This window comes from Rhinopithecus bieti, unplaced genomic scaffold, assembly GCF_001698545.2.
Source record: "Rhinopithecus bieti isolate Rb0 unplaced genomic scaffold, ASM169854v2 scaffold_15737, whole genome shotgun sequence".
NCBI lineage: Eukaryota > Metazoa > Chordata > Mammalia > Primates > Cercopithecidae > Rhinopithecus > Rhinopithecus bieti.
Genome location: NW_016808222.1, coordinates 124985 through 142279, shown reverse-complemented (window position 1 = coordinate 142279; position 17295 = coordinate 124985). Strand labels below are relative to the sequence as shown.

The 17295-nt window shown below is 38.9% G+C and overlaps 1 protein-coding gene across 4 annotated transcripts in view; it reads left to right on the top strand.

Annotated features, from left to right (window-relative positions):
• Positions 1 to 17295, top strand: part of TTC39B (tetratricopeptide repeat domain 39B) — a 98261-nt gene that overhangs the window by 63825 nt on the left and 17141 nt on the right. For all 4 annotated transcript variants that reach the window (XM_017885948.1, XM_017885949.1, XM_017885950.1 and 1 more), the window contains exons 6-12: positions 608 to 675; positions 4573 to 4637; positions 11947 to 12052; positions 13359 to 13424; positions 15536 to 15644; positions 16392 to 16459; positions 16551 to 16610. In XM_017885948.1, the coding sequence (XP_017741437.1) occupies positions 608 to 675; positions 4573 to 4637; positions 11947 to 12052; positions 13359 to 13424; positions 15536 to 15644; positions 16392 to 16459; positions 16551 to 16610 (542 nt within the window). The remainder of the gene's footprint in view (positions 1 to 607; positions 676 to 4572; positions 4638 to 11946; positions 12053 to 13358; positions 13425 to 15535; positions 15645 to 16391; positions 16460 to 16550; positions 16611 to 17295) is intronic.

Genomic DNA, 17295 nt, shown 5'->3' with positions numbered 1-17295 from the left:
AAGTGCAATGGCGCAATCTCAGCTCACCACAACCTCCACCTTGCAGGTTCAGGCGATTCTTCTGCCTCAGCCTCCCAAATAGCTGGGATTACAGGCATGCACCACCACACCTGGCTAATTTTTGTATTTTTGGTGGAGACGGGGTTTCTCCCTGTTGGTCAGGCTGGTCTCTGTCTCCTGACCTCAGGTGATCCACCCACCTTGGCCTCCCAAAGTGCTGGGATTACAGGCATGAACCGCTGCGCACAGCCAAAGTTTTATGTTACTAATTAAGTTAAAAAATAAGTGGTTTCCTTTTTTTAAAAAGTGCTTTTAAATGTTAACTTCCCCTTGTGAGCTGAGTTTGGGTCTCTGATAGGAAGTGACTGACTCTTTGCAGTTATGTTTGAATGGGGATGGCCTCCCTGAACACTTCACACATTCCAGGAAAATCTTCCTGACAAAGTGAGAACTGGGGTTATCATTCCGCTTTTGTGGAATCACAAGGGCCATCTAAGTTTTGGGGTCTCTCTTGGGTTAATTTATCTGCCAGTCTTTCCTGAGCATCACAGAGCAATCACTTTGGATGTGGGATTTTACTTAATATAATTTTGTTTGTTTTTCGTAGAGGAAATGCATGCTGAAATCTGTTATGCCGAGTGTCTCCTACAGAAAGCTGCACTCACGTTTGTGCAGGTAATGAATATTTGGCTTAGAATTCATATTGGCTGGGAAGACAGCCAGTGCTGCATAGAAAAATGTGGTGCATTCTATGTCAAAGCTTCAATTCTTTTGACTTAGAGTTGTAATGGCAAATATTTGTTATTCTGATAAACTTTGGCTGAAAAAAGATGCTAGAGAGCTTTGTTCCTCCTCTACTGCACTTAAGAATCTATTTCAAATTGCACTCCACTGGGAATCATTGCCCTTTAAAAGACTGTGTCTTTAAAGAAACTTTAGGCCAGGCGCGGTGGCTCATGTCTGTAATCCCAGCACTTTGGGAGGCTGAAGTGGGCGGATCACCTGAGGTCTGGGGTTCGAAACGAGCCTGGCCAACATGGTGAAACCCTGTCTCTACTAAAAATACAAAAAAAAAAATTAGCCCGGCGTGGTGGCACATGCCTGTAATCCCAGCTATCCAGGAGGCTGAGGCAGGAAAATCACTTGAACCTGGAAGGTGGAGATTGCAGTGAGCTGAGGTCGCATCACTGCATTCCAGCTTGGGTGACAGAGCAAGACTCCGTCTCAAAAACAAAAAAGAAACTTTAAAGAAACTGCTTTGCAACCGCCACATCTAATTTTAAGATGCATCTGTGTGGAAATCGGGAGAATATTCCGCTTTGTACTTTCTACTGGTAGAGGCCGCACATGGGAGTGGCCTGGGCAGAGGACGTGCCCCCTTTTACACCACTTGCCTCAGTCAAGTTCAGTTAGGCATACATGGAAAGTTCATGTACACTTCAAATTTTATTTTTCCCCTTCTTTCTGTATTCTAACTCCCCTTTCTTTTATTTCTTCCTTTGGAAAAACAGTTTTTTAAAAGTCACTAAATAATTAATCCTTTCTTATGAGGCATTTTAATTTCACCTCTGGGAGTTAGTACAGTCAGTACCTTGCCTATTTCTGTATCTTCCAATGCTTCTCTAAAACATAAATGTTCACATAATGGCTTCATGGGTGGCAGTGATGGCTACAGTGAGGGTGAGGTGGAGTAGAGATTGTACGAAATCAGAAAGGAATTCAACTGTAAAATGGAAAATCTTCCTCAATCACAGTCTTTTTTTTTTTTTTGTGGAGGGGTGCTGAGTGGTTAGAGCCTCATTCTGTCACCCTGGCTGGAGTGCAGTGGCGCGATCTTGTCTGCCTTTCGGGTTCAAGCAGTTCTTCTGTCTCAGTTCCCCGAGTAGCTGGGATTACAGGTGTGCGCCACCACACCTGGCTAATTTTTGTATTTTCAGTAGAGACAGGGTTTCACCATATTGGTCAGGCTAGTCTCGAATTCCTGACCTCAGGTGTTCCACCCATTTCGGCCTCCTAAAGTGCTGAGATTATAGACGTGAGCCACCACGCCTGGCCACAATCTTTTATATTATTTGACAGTTGCTTCTTTCTTTTCATGGAGGTTTACCTCTTAGGTTGGATTCTGGTTTAGTAAAACGGAGTCACTGTAGCCCATGACCCTGTTTCCTAAAACACAGACATTACAAACGCTGGTTGATAACAACAGTCTTATTGCCTCAGTAAGCATCATAATGATAGTCATGGAGGCCCAAGTTTTTTTCTGTTTTCCAAACAGGGATTTGGCAATCAAATCTGGGATTTGAAGGCTTATGTTATATTTGGGGACTTGAAATTAAAGAGATATCCATACTTGCGCCCTCTTCCTCATGCCTCCCACCCAATCATTTTTATATTCATGCTGCTTTAGCCTTTTAAAGATTGTGCAACTCCATCTCTTTCTGTCATTGTTCTAGAAGAGGTGCTTATCCACTCTGCTGAACTGTACAGCAACCTAGTGGCTCTCCCTCTCTAATTTCTTATACCTTCAGCTCATTCCCTATTCTGCAGTTGAGGGTTGAGTACCCTCTTGAAAACGAGTCTCTGACTTGGTCACTTCTCTGCTTCAGCATTCAGTAGCTCTTATTGACTATGGCAGTATTCTGTATCAGAATATCACAAATGAGGGGGGTACTTTTTCAAACAAAACTGGTACCTCCTCTCTATGTTCCCTTACTGCCCCCGCCCCTGCCAACACACACACGCCTTACAGGTGTCCTTGGATGCCGCTGACAGGGTTGCATATTGAGTAGCACGGCTGGAGGTAGCTTTCTTAACTCCTTGGTCATTCTCTTTGCAATAGATTCTTCAGCAGTGTAGAATTACATATGCACACATGGCCAAACCCATCATGATCCTTAATGCCGCCCCGTCTTTCCACTTGAGTTTTACTTTGCTTTGTTCACATCTGCTTTGCCTTCCTATACCTGGCCAGTTTCTAATTATTTTTGTGCTTAAAGCACCAACGCTTCCAGGAGGGATTTCTGGCCCTCTCCATGCTACTGCTTTGTGTTCTCATGACATCCTGTGCATGATCCCATCCCCGTGCATGACTCTGTCCCTATGCATGGCTCCCTCTCCACGCATGACGCCCTCCCTTAACATACTGTATTACTTTCATCTGTTTTTGCATTTGGGTGCCTGGTATAAAATAGGCATTAAATTTAAATTTGATGAATCCTGAAATGACATGTGGTTTTTTTTTTTTTGAGGCATATTTCAAGCTAATTAAAGAAATTCTTTTCTGGTTGGTATTGGATCTTATGTAATCATAAGATTCCTTAAATTAAGAAGATAAACATTGCATTTCATATCTATTGATTCTTATAATAATTAGAACAATAAGTATTTAAGCAATTAATGAAATTAGTAAATGAAAGTCAGTTTTTCTTTTGCTACAGGAGGATGCTTAAGTACATAAGAAATATATATCAGAGCATTTTCTTTTTTCTTTTTCTTTTTTTTTTTGTTGGGATGGAGTCTCGCTGTGTCACCAGGCTGGAGTGCAGTGGTGCGATCTCGGCTCACTGCAGCCTCCGCCGCCCAGATTCAAGTGATTCTCCTGCCTCAGCCTCCCGAGTAGCTGGGACTACAGGCACCCGCCACCATGCCTGGCTAAGTTTTGTATTTTTAGTAGAGATGGGGTTTCACCATGTTGGCCAGGATGGTCTCGATCTCTTGACCTCGTGATCCACCCGCCTCAGCCTCCCAAAGGGATTACAGGTGTGAGCCACTGCGCCGGCCAGAGCATCTTTCTGATATCAATAGACTAGAAAAACTTTCTGTCTGGAAATGCAAAACATAGGACTGTCTCCACTAGTACCATCTATTAGAGTAACTTCCTTCAAGTGGTTATTTGATGTAATTTATTGAGAGATTGTCTTAGAATCCTAGAATGCTGACCCCGAAAACGCCATTCATCTAGGCCAACTGCCTCAATTTTATAGTCAATGACCAGATAAACAGAACTGAAGTGGTTTTGTTTTCCTAAAACAAAATTGCATAGTAGTGACAGCCACTTCAGAAACCAGACCAGTTATTTTGGGCCTGGAAATGTGTGTGAGTAAAATTCGCAACATTAAATAGACTCTGACTGCTAAAGTACTCTGTGAAAGAAGGACCATTGTCCCCTTTACTGGGTGTAATGTACTGGAAGGTTTGGCCTTAGAGCAGATTGTAAAGTCATGCAGTTTAGATTCTGTTAAACCCACAAGAAAACAGCTCAGTAGATGTCAATGTTTATTAAAATAATTTGGACCACATATGGACCCTAATTGGTGAGGATTACCTCCTTAGTAATATAAAGTAATTGAAGGATTTTACAAGTATTTTCTTTTTGTTGTCCTCCAATGTGGAAGAAAAGTACCCCAAAACTTTTAAATGTAAAGCAAGAGTATGTGTTAATTTCAAAATTATGTCCTCAAAATACTTTTTTTTGTTTGTTTTTGTTTTTCTAATCACACAAACACACAACTGTGGGGACAATTTAAACTTGTTTGCTAAATTAATCTAATTTTTTAACTGAATTATTTTCAGGATGAAAATATGATCAACTTCATCAAAGGTGGACTCAAAATTAGAACAAGTTACCAAATATATAAGTAAGTTAAAAAGTAAGATGTGATTTGTAAATAATTCTGTGCTGTATACTCCTTTGTTCTTCACAGTTCTCCTAAATTAAGTTTGAGTAGGAGTTTTATTTCGTGTTGGTAAAATGAACTTGATTTTTTGCTGAGTGTGTATTCAGTGTTATAGGACAACAGAATTTAAGTTTAAATACAATTTTAAGAGCAAATTAGTTGACAATAAAGCTACTGACATAATTTCTGATTAGATAATTCGAGTTTCTCCTTTGAACAATTTATAAATTTAAAATTATAGTAATATTTTTGGTTCAGATTCCAGAGCAGCACTGCCCAGTAGAACTTTCTGCAGTAGATGGAAACGTTCAGCTGAGGTGACCATAGTGTTGTTCGTATTCTTATTGATTTTTTTTTTTTTTTTTGGTGTGGAGTCTCACTCTGTCACCCAGGCTAGAGTGCAGTGGTGCGATCTCGGCTCACTGTCAGCTCCACCTCCCGGGTTCACGCCATTCTCCTGCCTCAGCCTCCTGAGTAGCTGGGACTACAAACGCCTGCCACCACACTTGGCTAATTTTTTGTAATTTTAGTAGAGACAGGGTTTCACCGTGTTAGCCAGGATGGTCTCGATCTCCTGACCTCTTGATCTGCCTGCCTCGGCCTCCCAGAGTGCTGAGATTACAGGCATGAGCCACTGCGTCCGGCCATCCTTATTGATTTTTATCCAGTTGTCTTTTATTTACTCAGTGTTAAAGTCTCTAAGTTCGAATCTAGAGTCATCCCTTTCTTCCTTTAGTTCTATCAGTGTTTGCCTCATATATTTAGGAGCTCTGTTGTCAGGCTCATAAAATATGTATTTATAATTGTTCTGCCTTCCTAATGAATTAACCTTTTCTTCATCTTGAAATGTCTCTATTTAACTCTGGTAATATTACTTGTCTTGAAATCTGTTATGTCTAATATTCATATAGGCACTCATGCTTTTTATAATTAGTCTTTGCATGGTATATATTCTTTTACTTTAAACCTATTTTTGTTTTCATATTGTATTTTTAAATATTTAAATTGTATTTCTTGTAGATGCACATAGTTGGGCAGTTGATATGTTTGCATTTTGCTTTTTCTCTTTGCCTCATCTGTTCTCTCACCCTTTTTTCCTGTCTTCTTTTGCTTTAATAACATTTTTAAAACTGTTGTTCTGTTAGCTGTACTTTAATTTTTTTTGTGGTTGCTCTAGTGTTTATAATATTCTTTTTAACTTATTACAGTCAACTTAGAGTTAGTATTGTAGCACTGGACATAAATTGTAAGAACTTTGCAAAAGTGTAATTTCATTTACCACATTTTGTCCTTTATGCTTTTTTTTTTTTTTTTTTTTTTTTTTTTTGAAACTGAGTCTTGCTCTGTTGCCCAGGCTGGAGTGCAGTGGTGCGATCTCAGCTCACTGCAACCTCTGCCTCCTGGGTTCAAGCAATTCTCCTGTCTCAGCCTCCCAAGCAGCTGGGACTACAGGCATGTACCATCACGGCCAGTTATTTTTGTATTTTTAGTAGAGATGGAGCTTCACCATATTGGCCAGGCTGGTCTCGAACTCCTGACCTCGTGATCCACCTGCCTCGGCCTCCCAAAGTGCTGGGATTACAGGTGTGAGCCACTGCTCCTGGCCCTTTATGCTATTTTTTGATGTATAGCACACTTAAATATATTATAAACCCTACAATACAGTGTCAGACTTTCCCTTTAATCAGTTATATGCTGTAGTCTTCTCTCTTTACCCATATTCTTACCATATTTCATATTCTTATCCAAAATGGTAAATATATTTCCTGTTTACTGTCAGACTGAGGAACTTCCTTTAGCATTTCTTATGGGTGTCAGCTTTTAACAAATTCTGTTTTCATTTATCTTAAAATATATTTACTTTTACTTTTCTTTTCAAGGTTATTTTGCGAACTACAGTATTCTGAGTTGAGGGGTTTTTCCTTCTTTCAGCTCTTTAAAACTGGCTTCCCATTGTATTAAAGCCTCTGTTATTCTGTTTTCATTTGTATTATTGTTCCCCTATATATAATGTGTCTTCTCTTCTGGCTTTTTTGAAGACTGACTCATTTGTATCTTTGGGTCTCAGTAGTTTGACTAGGATGTGCTTAAGTGTGGTTTTGAGAAATTTGTGATCATAATTTTTCAAACTTTTTTTCTGCCCCATTCTTACTTTCTTCTCTCCTGAGACTCCTACTTTTTTCCCTTCATTTTCCACTGTGTAAAATATGTTTTAAATGTATATTTTATATTTTCCAGAATTTATGATAGTTATTTGTGGGAAAGTTAATCTGACATAAGCTACCCTGCCATTACTGGTAGCAGAACCAAAATTTAGTATTTTAAGAGGTACTTCCATTGAAAATCCTTTCACAAAACTGTGTTTCATTCAAAATCCTGGAAAGGGGTGGTAGATCTTGGGTACCTGACATGCTGTTCTATAGATTTCTTTGTGAAGTATTTTTAGAAAATATAAACAAATGTTAAATTCAATGCTAATTGCTGTTTTAGTCATCAAAACTTAAAAATACTAAAGGAATTAAAATAGGCCTGTAGAGGCAAAGACATACAGGTATACCTCAGAGATATTTTGGGTTCCAGACCACTACAATAAAGTGAATATTGCAGTAAAGTGAGTCACAAACTTTTTGGTTTCCTTGTGCATATAAAAATTATGGGCTGGGTGCAGTGGTTCACGCCTATAATCCCAGCACTTTGGGAGGCCGAGGTGGGCAGATCACGGTGTCAGGAGATTGATACCATGGTGAAACCCTGTCTCTACTAAAAATACAAAAAAAATTAGCTGGGCGTGGGGGCGGGCGCCTGTAGTCCCAGCTGCTCGGGAGGCTGAGGCAGGAGAATGGCGTGAACCCGGGAGGCGGAGCTTGCAGTGAGCCAAGATCAGGCCACTGCACTCCAGCCTGGGTGACAGAGCGAGACTCCGTCTCAAAAAAAGAAAAAAAATATGTTGATACTGTACTGTATTCTATTAAGTCTGCCAATACCCTTATGTCTACCCTAATTGATAAACACTTTTTTGCTAAAAAAAAAATGCTAACAATTATCTGAGCCTTCAGCAAGTTATAATGTTTTTGTTGGTGGAGGTCTTGCCTCCATGTTGATGGGTGCTGACATTCAGGATAGTGGTTGCTGAAGGTTGAGGTGGCTATAGCAATTTTTTAAAAAAGGACAACAGTGAAGTTTGCCATACCTATTGACTTTTCCTTTCGTAAAAGATTTTTCTGTAGCATATAATACTGCTTGATGGCATTTTACCCACAGGAGAACTTCTTTCAGAATTAGAGTCCATGCTCTCAAATCTTGCTGCTGCTTTATCAGCGAAGTTTAATATTACAAATCCTTTGTTGTCATTTCAACAATGTTTATGGCATCTTTACCGGAAGTAGATTTTATCTCAAGAAACTACTTTCTTGCTGTTTCATAAGAGGCAACTCCTCATCCATTAAAGTTTCATCATGAGATGGCAGCAGTCAGTCACATCTTCAGGCTCCACTTCTAATTCTAGTTCTCTTGCTGTTTCTAACACCTCTGAAGTTACTTTCTCCACCAAAGTCTTGAATCCCTCAAAATGATCATAGAGAGTTGAAATCTGCTTCTTCCAAACTCCTGTTAATGTGGACATTTTGACTTCCTTCCATGAATGATGAATGTTCTCTATGACATGTAGAATGATGAATCCTTTTCAGAAGGCTTTCTATTTCCTTTCCCTGGATCCATTAGAGGAATCACTATGGCAGCAATAGCCTTATAAAGTGTGCTTCTTAAATAATAAGACTTGAAAGTAAAAATTACTCCTTGATCCTTGGGCTGCAGAATGGATGTTGTGTTAGTAGGCATGAAAACAATATAATCCTTGCATACATCTCCTTCAGAACTCTTAGGTGACTAGGTGCATTTTCAGTGAGTAATAATTTTTTTTCCCCCTAGTAGTGGATCTCAACAGTAGACTGAAAATATTTAGTAAACCATGCTGTAAACAGATGTGCTATCATCCAGGCTTTGTTGTTTTAGTTATAGAGCACGGGCAGAGCAGATTTAGGACAATTGTTAAGGGCCTTCGGATATTTGGAATAGTAAATGAACACTGGCTTCCATTTAAAGTCACCAGTTCCATTAGCCCCTAACAAGAGTCAGCCTGACCTTTGAAGTTTTGAAGCCAGGCATTGACTTCTCCTCTCTAGATATGAAAGTTCTAGATAACCTCTTCTTCCAACAGAAGGCCATTTTTTCTACATTGAAAATTTGTTGTTTAGTGCAGCCACCTTCATCAGTGATCTTAGCTAGATATTCTGGATAACTTGCTACTGCTTCTACATAAGCACTTGCTGCTTCACTTTGTACTTTTTTTTTTTTTTTTTTTGAGATGGAGTCTCGCTGTTGCCCAGGATGGAGTGCAGTGGCATGATCTCAGCTCACTGCAACCTCTGCCTCCCAGGTTCAAGTGATTCTCCTGCCTCTGCCTCCCGAGTAGCTGAGACTACAGGCATGCACCATGCCTGGCTCATTTTTGTATTTTTAGTAGAGACAGTGTTTCACCATGCTTGGCCAGGCTGGTCTCGAACTCCTGACTTCATGATGTGGCTGCCCTGGCCACCTGAAGTGCTAAGATTACAGATGTGAGCCACCGTGCCTGGCTACACTTTTATGTTATGGAGATGGTGTCTTTCCTTAAATTCATGAACCAACCTCTGTTAGCTTCCAAGTTTTTTTTCTTCAGCTTCCTCACCTCTCTCAGCCTTTATAGAGTTAAAGAGTTAGGGTCTTGTTCTGGATTAGGCTTTGGCTTAAGGGAGTGTTGTGGGCGGTTTGTTCTATCCAGACCACTACAGCTTTCTCCATATCAGCAATAGGGCTGTTGTGTTTTCTTATCACTTGTGCATTCACTGAAGTAGCACTTTTAATTTTCTTTAAGAACTTTTATTTTGCACTTACAAGTTGACTGTTTGGCACAAGAGGCCTAGCTTTCAGCCTGTCTTGGCTTTTGACATGCCTTACTCACTAAGCTTAATTATTTCTAGTTTTTTATTTCAAGTGAGAGAGGAGCGACTCTTCCTTTCACTTGAACACTGAGAGGCCACTGCAGAGTTACCAAATGGCCTAATTTCAATATTTTTTTGTCTCAGGGGACAGGGAGGCCTGAGGAGAGAGATGGGGGAGCAACCTGTCAGAAGAGCAGTCAGAACACACACAACATTTATTGAGAACTTTCTCTGTCTCATATGGCTGTGGTTCATGGCCCCCTCAAACAGTTACAGTAGCAGTAATATTTAAGGTCTCCCATCACAGATCACCATTAACAGATGCACTAATAATTTAAAAGTTTGGAAATTTTATGAGAATTACTAAACTGTGACCCTGAAACACAAAGTGAGCACGTATTGTTGGAATGTGTTGCCACAGATCTTCAATTTTTAAATATGCAGTACCTACAAAGTGCAATACAGTGAAGTGCAATAAAACAAGATATGCCTTTCCATATCCGTGAAATTAACCGCAGGGTATTTGAAAGAGACAGCATGTATGTGTGCACACATGGACTTACACACACACACACACACACACACACACACCTGGGAATTCAAAATATACTAAATTCCTTTATATACATAGGCCCTTTCAAAACCGTGAAGAAAGATAGGTACTTTAGGAAGTGTTTTTGGGAAAATTGTTCATTTTATGGAAAATCATTAAGATGAAAAAAGTCCATATAAGTTTAATATTAAGAGATTTAAAAGAATTCTAGCAGGAAACATAAGAAAGTATTTTTATAGTTCTTAAATATAAAGGCTTTAAACTTTTTTTTTCACTTTGAAATAATTTGAAAATTTTTACAAAAAATGTCCATATAGCCTTCACTCAGATTTACAAATGTTAATATTCTGTGGAAGCACATTACAATGAATAAAATCAGGACACTGACATGGATCCACTATTAATATTTACTCCATGGCCTTTACTCACATTTCTCCAGTTGTCTCATCAATGCCCTTTTTCTGGCTCAGGATCCAACCTGGGATCCTGGATACTGAGTTTAGCTGTCATGTCTCCTTAGTCTCTTTTCATCCGGAATAGTTCCTCAGTCTTTGTCTTTAATGATGTTGACACTTTAAAAGAATAAACTGGCCAGTTATTTAGTAAAACAACTATCAATGTGGACTTTTCTAACATTTCTTCACGATTAAATTCAGATTATGAATCTATGGCAAAAATACCATAGAAATGATATCATTAGGTACATGATGTCAGTTTCAAAGGCCTTTTAGCCATGGCATAAAATCAGAAATCAGAGGAAATTCACTGAGACATTCATCATTTTATTTGGCAAAATACACCATAATAAAAAATAAATGACTCAGAGGAAATGACAGCAGGGGATACTTGTAGGCTGGTGGGCATCTGAATTGACTCTTTAAACCCTTAAATTTTTTGTAAACTGGAAGTTAGGTCTATAGGCTTGCTAGATTCAGATTAAAAATATTTGGCTAGACTGGATCACAGGTGTAGTTGCACATTTTATGATTGCATCACACCAAGTGATATATGATATCTCATTATTCCTTATTAAAAAAATTTGTCAATTTGATAAGCAATTCCCAATTATTATCAATTTTTATATTTTTGTCATTGTTTTAGTTTGTATTTCTCTGGTAAAGATTTGCCCTTTGAAGATGATGTGAACAGGCAAGAGAGAAATACTTAGAAAATATAGCGAGAAGTTGGAAAGATGTGCATGGATGGAGCAGGAAGAAAGCAGAGGACAGATGGGACCATTGTGGTGGCCTTTGCTTTGTTGTTTTCAGTCTGTCCTGGTCCCAAGCCCTAATTTATTTGGTCTATTTGAGACGATGGCAGTCACACTGAAGTTCAGATCTTCTTGCTAGCAGCATTTCATTTCCTTGGGCTGCAGTGTGTGCAATGGTTGAGGAACTGAGCCCTCTCAAGCAGTCCGCCGTAAGACGCTGCTGGAAGCTGTGGGATGGCAGCCTGTGGTCCTGTGGCTCCTGGCTGGTGCTTGCCAATGGATGAACCCTCTCTTTAAGCCCAGAAACACTGGTTCTGCTAGACACTGTAAAATGAGCGTCTCCTTTTCCTTGATGATTATTACCTAGTATCCTTAAGAGTAAACTCAGCACAGCATCATCCATTTAAAATTTTGACGGTATTTTAATTAATGACATTTATTTTACAGTATGTAATTGTAAAATGTGATTTAATATTTATTTTCAGAGTCATGGTCTACTTACGCTATCACTTTTTTTCTTCAATCCAGAGAATGTCTTTCTATCCTGCATGAAATTCAGAAGAACAAACTTCAGCAAGAATTTTTCTATGAGTTTGAAGGGGGTGTCAAGCTTGGCACTGGGGCCTTTAATTTGGTAAGGAAGTCACTATATAGAAACCAGAACTTTTGCAGAAGAACCTAAGGTTATCTGTGCCTTCTCCACTGCATTTGAACCTCATCCTGAACCTCTCCCTGGGTTGGTTGACAAACAGCTAGAGTGGGATCAGTTTTCCGGCACCATAACCCAGTGTGTTATGAAGTTCCACACATGCTCAGAGTAGCTTTGGATTGTAAAATGTGAGGGAAGCGTGTGAATAGACTAGTAAGGTTTTGGTAACAAGGAACAGTGGAATCCATTTCCATTTCCACATTGGAAATATTGTTGCAATGACAGTGACGGCTCTGGAATTGAAAATGTGTGAGGGACCAGTGTAACTTGAGGAATGATTTTTGATGATCCCTGAGGAGATGAAATCTGAGTAGTAATCTGTCAAATTCCAATATGTTATTAAGAGATTTTTAAGTTTCGTTGATGGTTCACTGGAATTAGTGAAAAAATAAAGTGGTCAAGAGAAGTATACACATGAGTGTATGTGCCGCTTTGGCCACTTTGCTCACGAACCTGTGGGTGATGAATGGGAAAGAGGCTGACTGCTACCCACAGAATGAACCATCCTGTTGTTAAAATCCTCTTCTGCTAAGGTCATCTTTTGATGTGTATCCACATGGCAGCATTTTTTGCCCATTCAGGAAGATCTGTCCACATACTTCTTCCCCAGACCTCTTTGTCACCAATTTTGCAATCATGTTCCTTCCAAGCCCCTGCCCATCCAACCAAACCATTGTCTACATCCCCTGAATCAGCATATATAATTGCACATCTAACCATTTCTCCTTTCAAGCATAGTGCATAACCAGGTGCACTGCCCAAGGTTCTGCCCACTGGAAGGATATTCCCTCACCACTGTCCTTCAGGAATATCCCAGAGAGAAGTGGTAGTGCTGCAGCTGTCCACTTCTGGGTGGTGTCTACACATCACACAGACTATGACTGATTTTTGCTTCTGGGAAAGGAAACTAAGAAACCTTGCCTGGACATGGGCTTTGAGGGGTTGCCTTCTTGTCACTTCATCACACCACATCGAAGTTCCCACTATTCTATAGAGAACGCTGGAAAGACCAGCCTTAAAACAAAACTTTTTAAAGGTTCATTGTCTTAGCTAAATAAAAGTTATTCATAAGTGATTGTTACAATATGTGGACACAGAAATATCTGGTGGTTAAAACTTGTTTCCAATTTTTCACATTATTGAAGCATTAAAACTGTAGATTGTTAGTTTAAATTTGTTTGCAGTTGGAAACACTAACACATAAGTACATTGTATTTTTTTTTTCTTACAGATGCTGTCCCTTTTACCAGCAAGGATTATCAGACTACTGGAATTTATTGGATTTTCTGGAAATAGGGTACAAATTTAATTTTATCTTAATTTTGACAGGGAAGATAAAATATTATTTATTGAATATGAGGGCAATGCAACATGTCTGCATAACTGGCTTGATAATTATTGGCAATTTGTTTGTGGGACAGAAAATAAGCCTTTGATTCTTGATCACATTTTCAGGAGTTAGACGTAGTTTTCTGTTGAAAGTTAAAAATGTTCACCCTTGTTATCCAAATTCTTGGATGAAAAATTATGTGTTGCTAATATTGCTTCTTGCTAGATCTTATTACTCTCACATGCTTTCCTATGCTTTCTTAATAGTTAAGCAGCCCCAGAGTTGCCCTCCTTAAGATGAAGAAATTAGCTGGATTTCCTTGTCTAATATTTTATGATTTTCATGGATCAAATATGATGTAGTATTTTGGATTTCCATGTGTTTCCACAAGTTTCTTTATAAAACTAAATGACAAAATATGTTTTTCATGAGTTTTATTTATTAAATGTCTGCGTGTTTATGGTTTGGTAGTGAGTATATCACATTTATTAACCATGACACTCAATATGTTATTATAAGAGTTGCCTCATGGCAAAAAGTGTTGATTAAAAGAGCAGGTTTTGAGAAATGTGTGAGAGCAAGTATAAGCAGCTATCGCTTTTTTCCCTGTTTTTTCTACTGTCCACGTTCTTCATGAGCTATGGTGTATTTATGCGATTCCTTCATAATGTTGTCCATTCTGACTCTGTGTTTCCTGGTCACCCTTCTCCTTCACTGTTCACCTCCTACCTGATTCCTTCAGAGGCTTGAAATTGCCTCTCGAATAAAGTTCAAACTATTCATGGCTTCAAGGACCCGATGGTCTGATTCTAGCCAGTGTTTCCAGCCATGCTACCCATATTCCTCACATTCCCAGTACTCCTGTTAAACTGGGCAATTGGTTGTTCCCCAGCAAGTCCTGTGCTTTTGTTTCCATGCTTTTGCTTTTCTGTGTTTTGGATATCCTCCCCAACTGGCTTCCCCCCAAATAATTGTCTCTCAAGAGCCCCTCCATCCACTAGGGTTGAGATAAATGCCACTTTTCTCACAAAACTGTCCCTCATACTCCCTCAGTGAGGCTCAAGCATTCCTGACTTTCAGAATTGTCTATTTATCCTTCTTACAGCTCTCTCCATATTCCAATAAGGTCATTGTGTTCACATACTGTCTTCTTTATTTGATAGAAAGATCTTTGAAGACATAGACCATGTTTGTTCATACCCGCCATAGTGCCTTGCACTTGAATCCTCAATATGTTTTAGTGAATATTTCTATCAGAGAAATAGAGTATCTCCATGAAATGAACACAGCCCTTTTCTCTCTTTAGAATCACATGATATAAAAGGATTTATGAGAGTGTCTTATGCAGGTTTAATAAGGTTCATTTCTAGTTAGGTATTACCACCATTCTTGTTCCTTTAAAAAGAAACTCTACCTTCATGGAGGATAAGGATGTATGAACTAGCATTTTAAAGTTTCTGAATAGACCAGGCATGGTTGCTCACGCCTGTAATCCCAGCACTTTGGGAGGCTGAGGCAGGTAGATCGCTTGAGCCCACGAGTTTGAGAGCAGCCTGGGTAACATGTTAAAATCCTGTCTCTACAAAAAATACAAAAATTAACTGGGCATGGTGGTACACATCTGTAGTCACAGCTACTTGGGAGGCTGTGGTGGGAGGATCACCTGAGTCTGGAGAGGTAGAGGACACAGTGAGCCATGATTGTGCCACTGTACTCCAACCTGGGTGACAGAATGAGACTCTGTCTCAAAATTAAAGAGTTTCTAAATAGAAAGTCAAATACCACGTTTTCACTTATAAATGGGAGCTAAACAATGGTACATATGGACAAACAAAGTGGAATAATAGACATTGGAGGCCACCAAAGGTGGGGGGATGGGGGAAGAGAGGGTTGAAAAATTACCTGTTGGGTATGATGTTCACTCGTGGGGTGATGGGTACACGAAAAGCCCAGACTTCACCACAGCATAATACATGAATCTGTACTTGTAACCCCCCGATATATAAAAATGTTTAAAAAGTTTCCAAATATGATTTTCCAGCCGTGTTCTCTTTCTAAAATGCATTTAATTCCCATAGGAGTTGGGCCTCCTGCAGTTACGCGAAGGTGCCTCAGGAAAAAGCATGAGGTCTGCACTGTGCTGTTTAACCATCTTAGCTTTTCATACTTACATCTCCCTAATACTTGGTAAGATCTGGATTAGATTGTTTCATTGAACATTGATTATTTTGGCCAGACATGGTGGGTTACACCTGTAATCCCAGCTACTTGGGAGGCTGAGGTGGGAGGATCGGTTGAACCCAGGAGTTTGAGGCTGCAGTGAGCTATGATCACGTCACTGCACTGGATCCAGCCTGGGCAACAGAGCGAGATCCTGTCTCCAAATTAAAAAACAAAACAAAAGTTGATTATTTTAATCTGAGTAAGTAAAATTTAGAAAGATCAACAAAAGCTAGTAGTTCATGTCTGTTTACTTATTTTTTTTTTTTTGAATAAAGGTAGAAAATAGTGTCCTTTGTCATAGTGACATTTAGCAGAGGGAGTAGGGTAGTTTCTTTCATTAAATAATTTTCATCTGTTCTCAGCTAAAATTTCCATATTAAGGTGATCTATTTTACTGTATGTTAGATTTCTTTGCAGAAAATGAAATTTTGGGCTAAATAAGTTAATATTGCTATTAAAACCAGAAATTCCAATTAGGAATCTGAGACAGCCACCTGCATTCTTAAGAATTAGTGTGTCCTAGAGTTTCTTAAACTAAAGTTATAGGTGAGACTGGTCTTTATTTTATTCCCCAGTTATAAAAATGATGAAATAATAGTTTTCATCTTTTCCATGAGTAAGTCTTTACTATATGTTAATGAAGTTTGGAGAGTTAGTTATAACTATCCCCGTGTCTCATGAAGACTGAGGTTTTTCCTGTTAAATTTCTAGGTACAGGAGAAGTGAATGTTGCCGAAGCAGAGCGTCTCCTGGCACCCTTCCTCCAGCAGTTTCCAAATGTACGCTTAGTATTTCAAAGTGTATGTTTCAACCATAATTAATCAGCCAGTGTTGACTGTTGAACAGTGTGTTTTCTTCCTTGCTCTGCAGGGTTCACTCGTGTTGTTTTATCATGCCCGAATAGAGTTGCTGAAAGGGAATCTTGAAGAGGTAATTTATTAGGTGGGAGTTATTTGGGGGAGTTGTCTGTATGGTGGAGCTGTGACCTACTCATTCAACAAAAGTAAACTTAGCTATATGGACTAGACAAAAATAAAGAAAAAAAAAAACAATATAAGTAAAAAGTCAAAACTTAACTTGTATATACATTCTATTATATAAAATCTATGCAGTGGATTACTGAATATAGTCTACATTTATACATAGAGTACATTAAGCACTTTAGGGTAGTATATACCAAATAATAAGCTCAGAGATTTTCAAGAAACTGTGACTGTTATCAATTTCTGCATTACACACTGACTTTGGAATCTAGCCCTTGCATGACATGCAAGTCTACTACCTGTGGGCTCCTTATCAAAGGAAATTATTCACCATTTCCCTCAAAAAAGGAGTGTCAGGGTCAGAAGTAGAAAAGTAAGGAGCCATTTATGGATATACATTCACAAACTATTTTTTCCACACAAATGGGATCAAACATGTATTTTTCTGTGATTTTTTTTTTTTTTCTATTTACAGTATGTCTTGGATCTCTGATCTCTTTCCAAGTCAGTATACCTAAATGTCTCCTATTCTTTTTGGTGGCTGGGTTCCATTTCATTTCATGGGATGGATATACTATATCTATTAAAGTGGTGCACTGTTTTTTTTTTTTTTTTTTTTTTTTTTTTTTTTT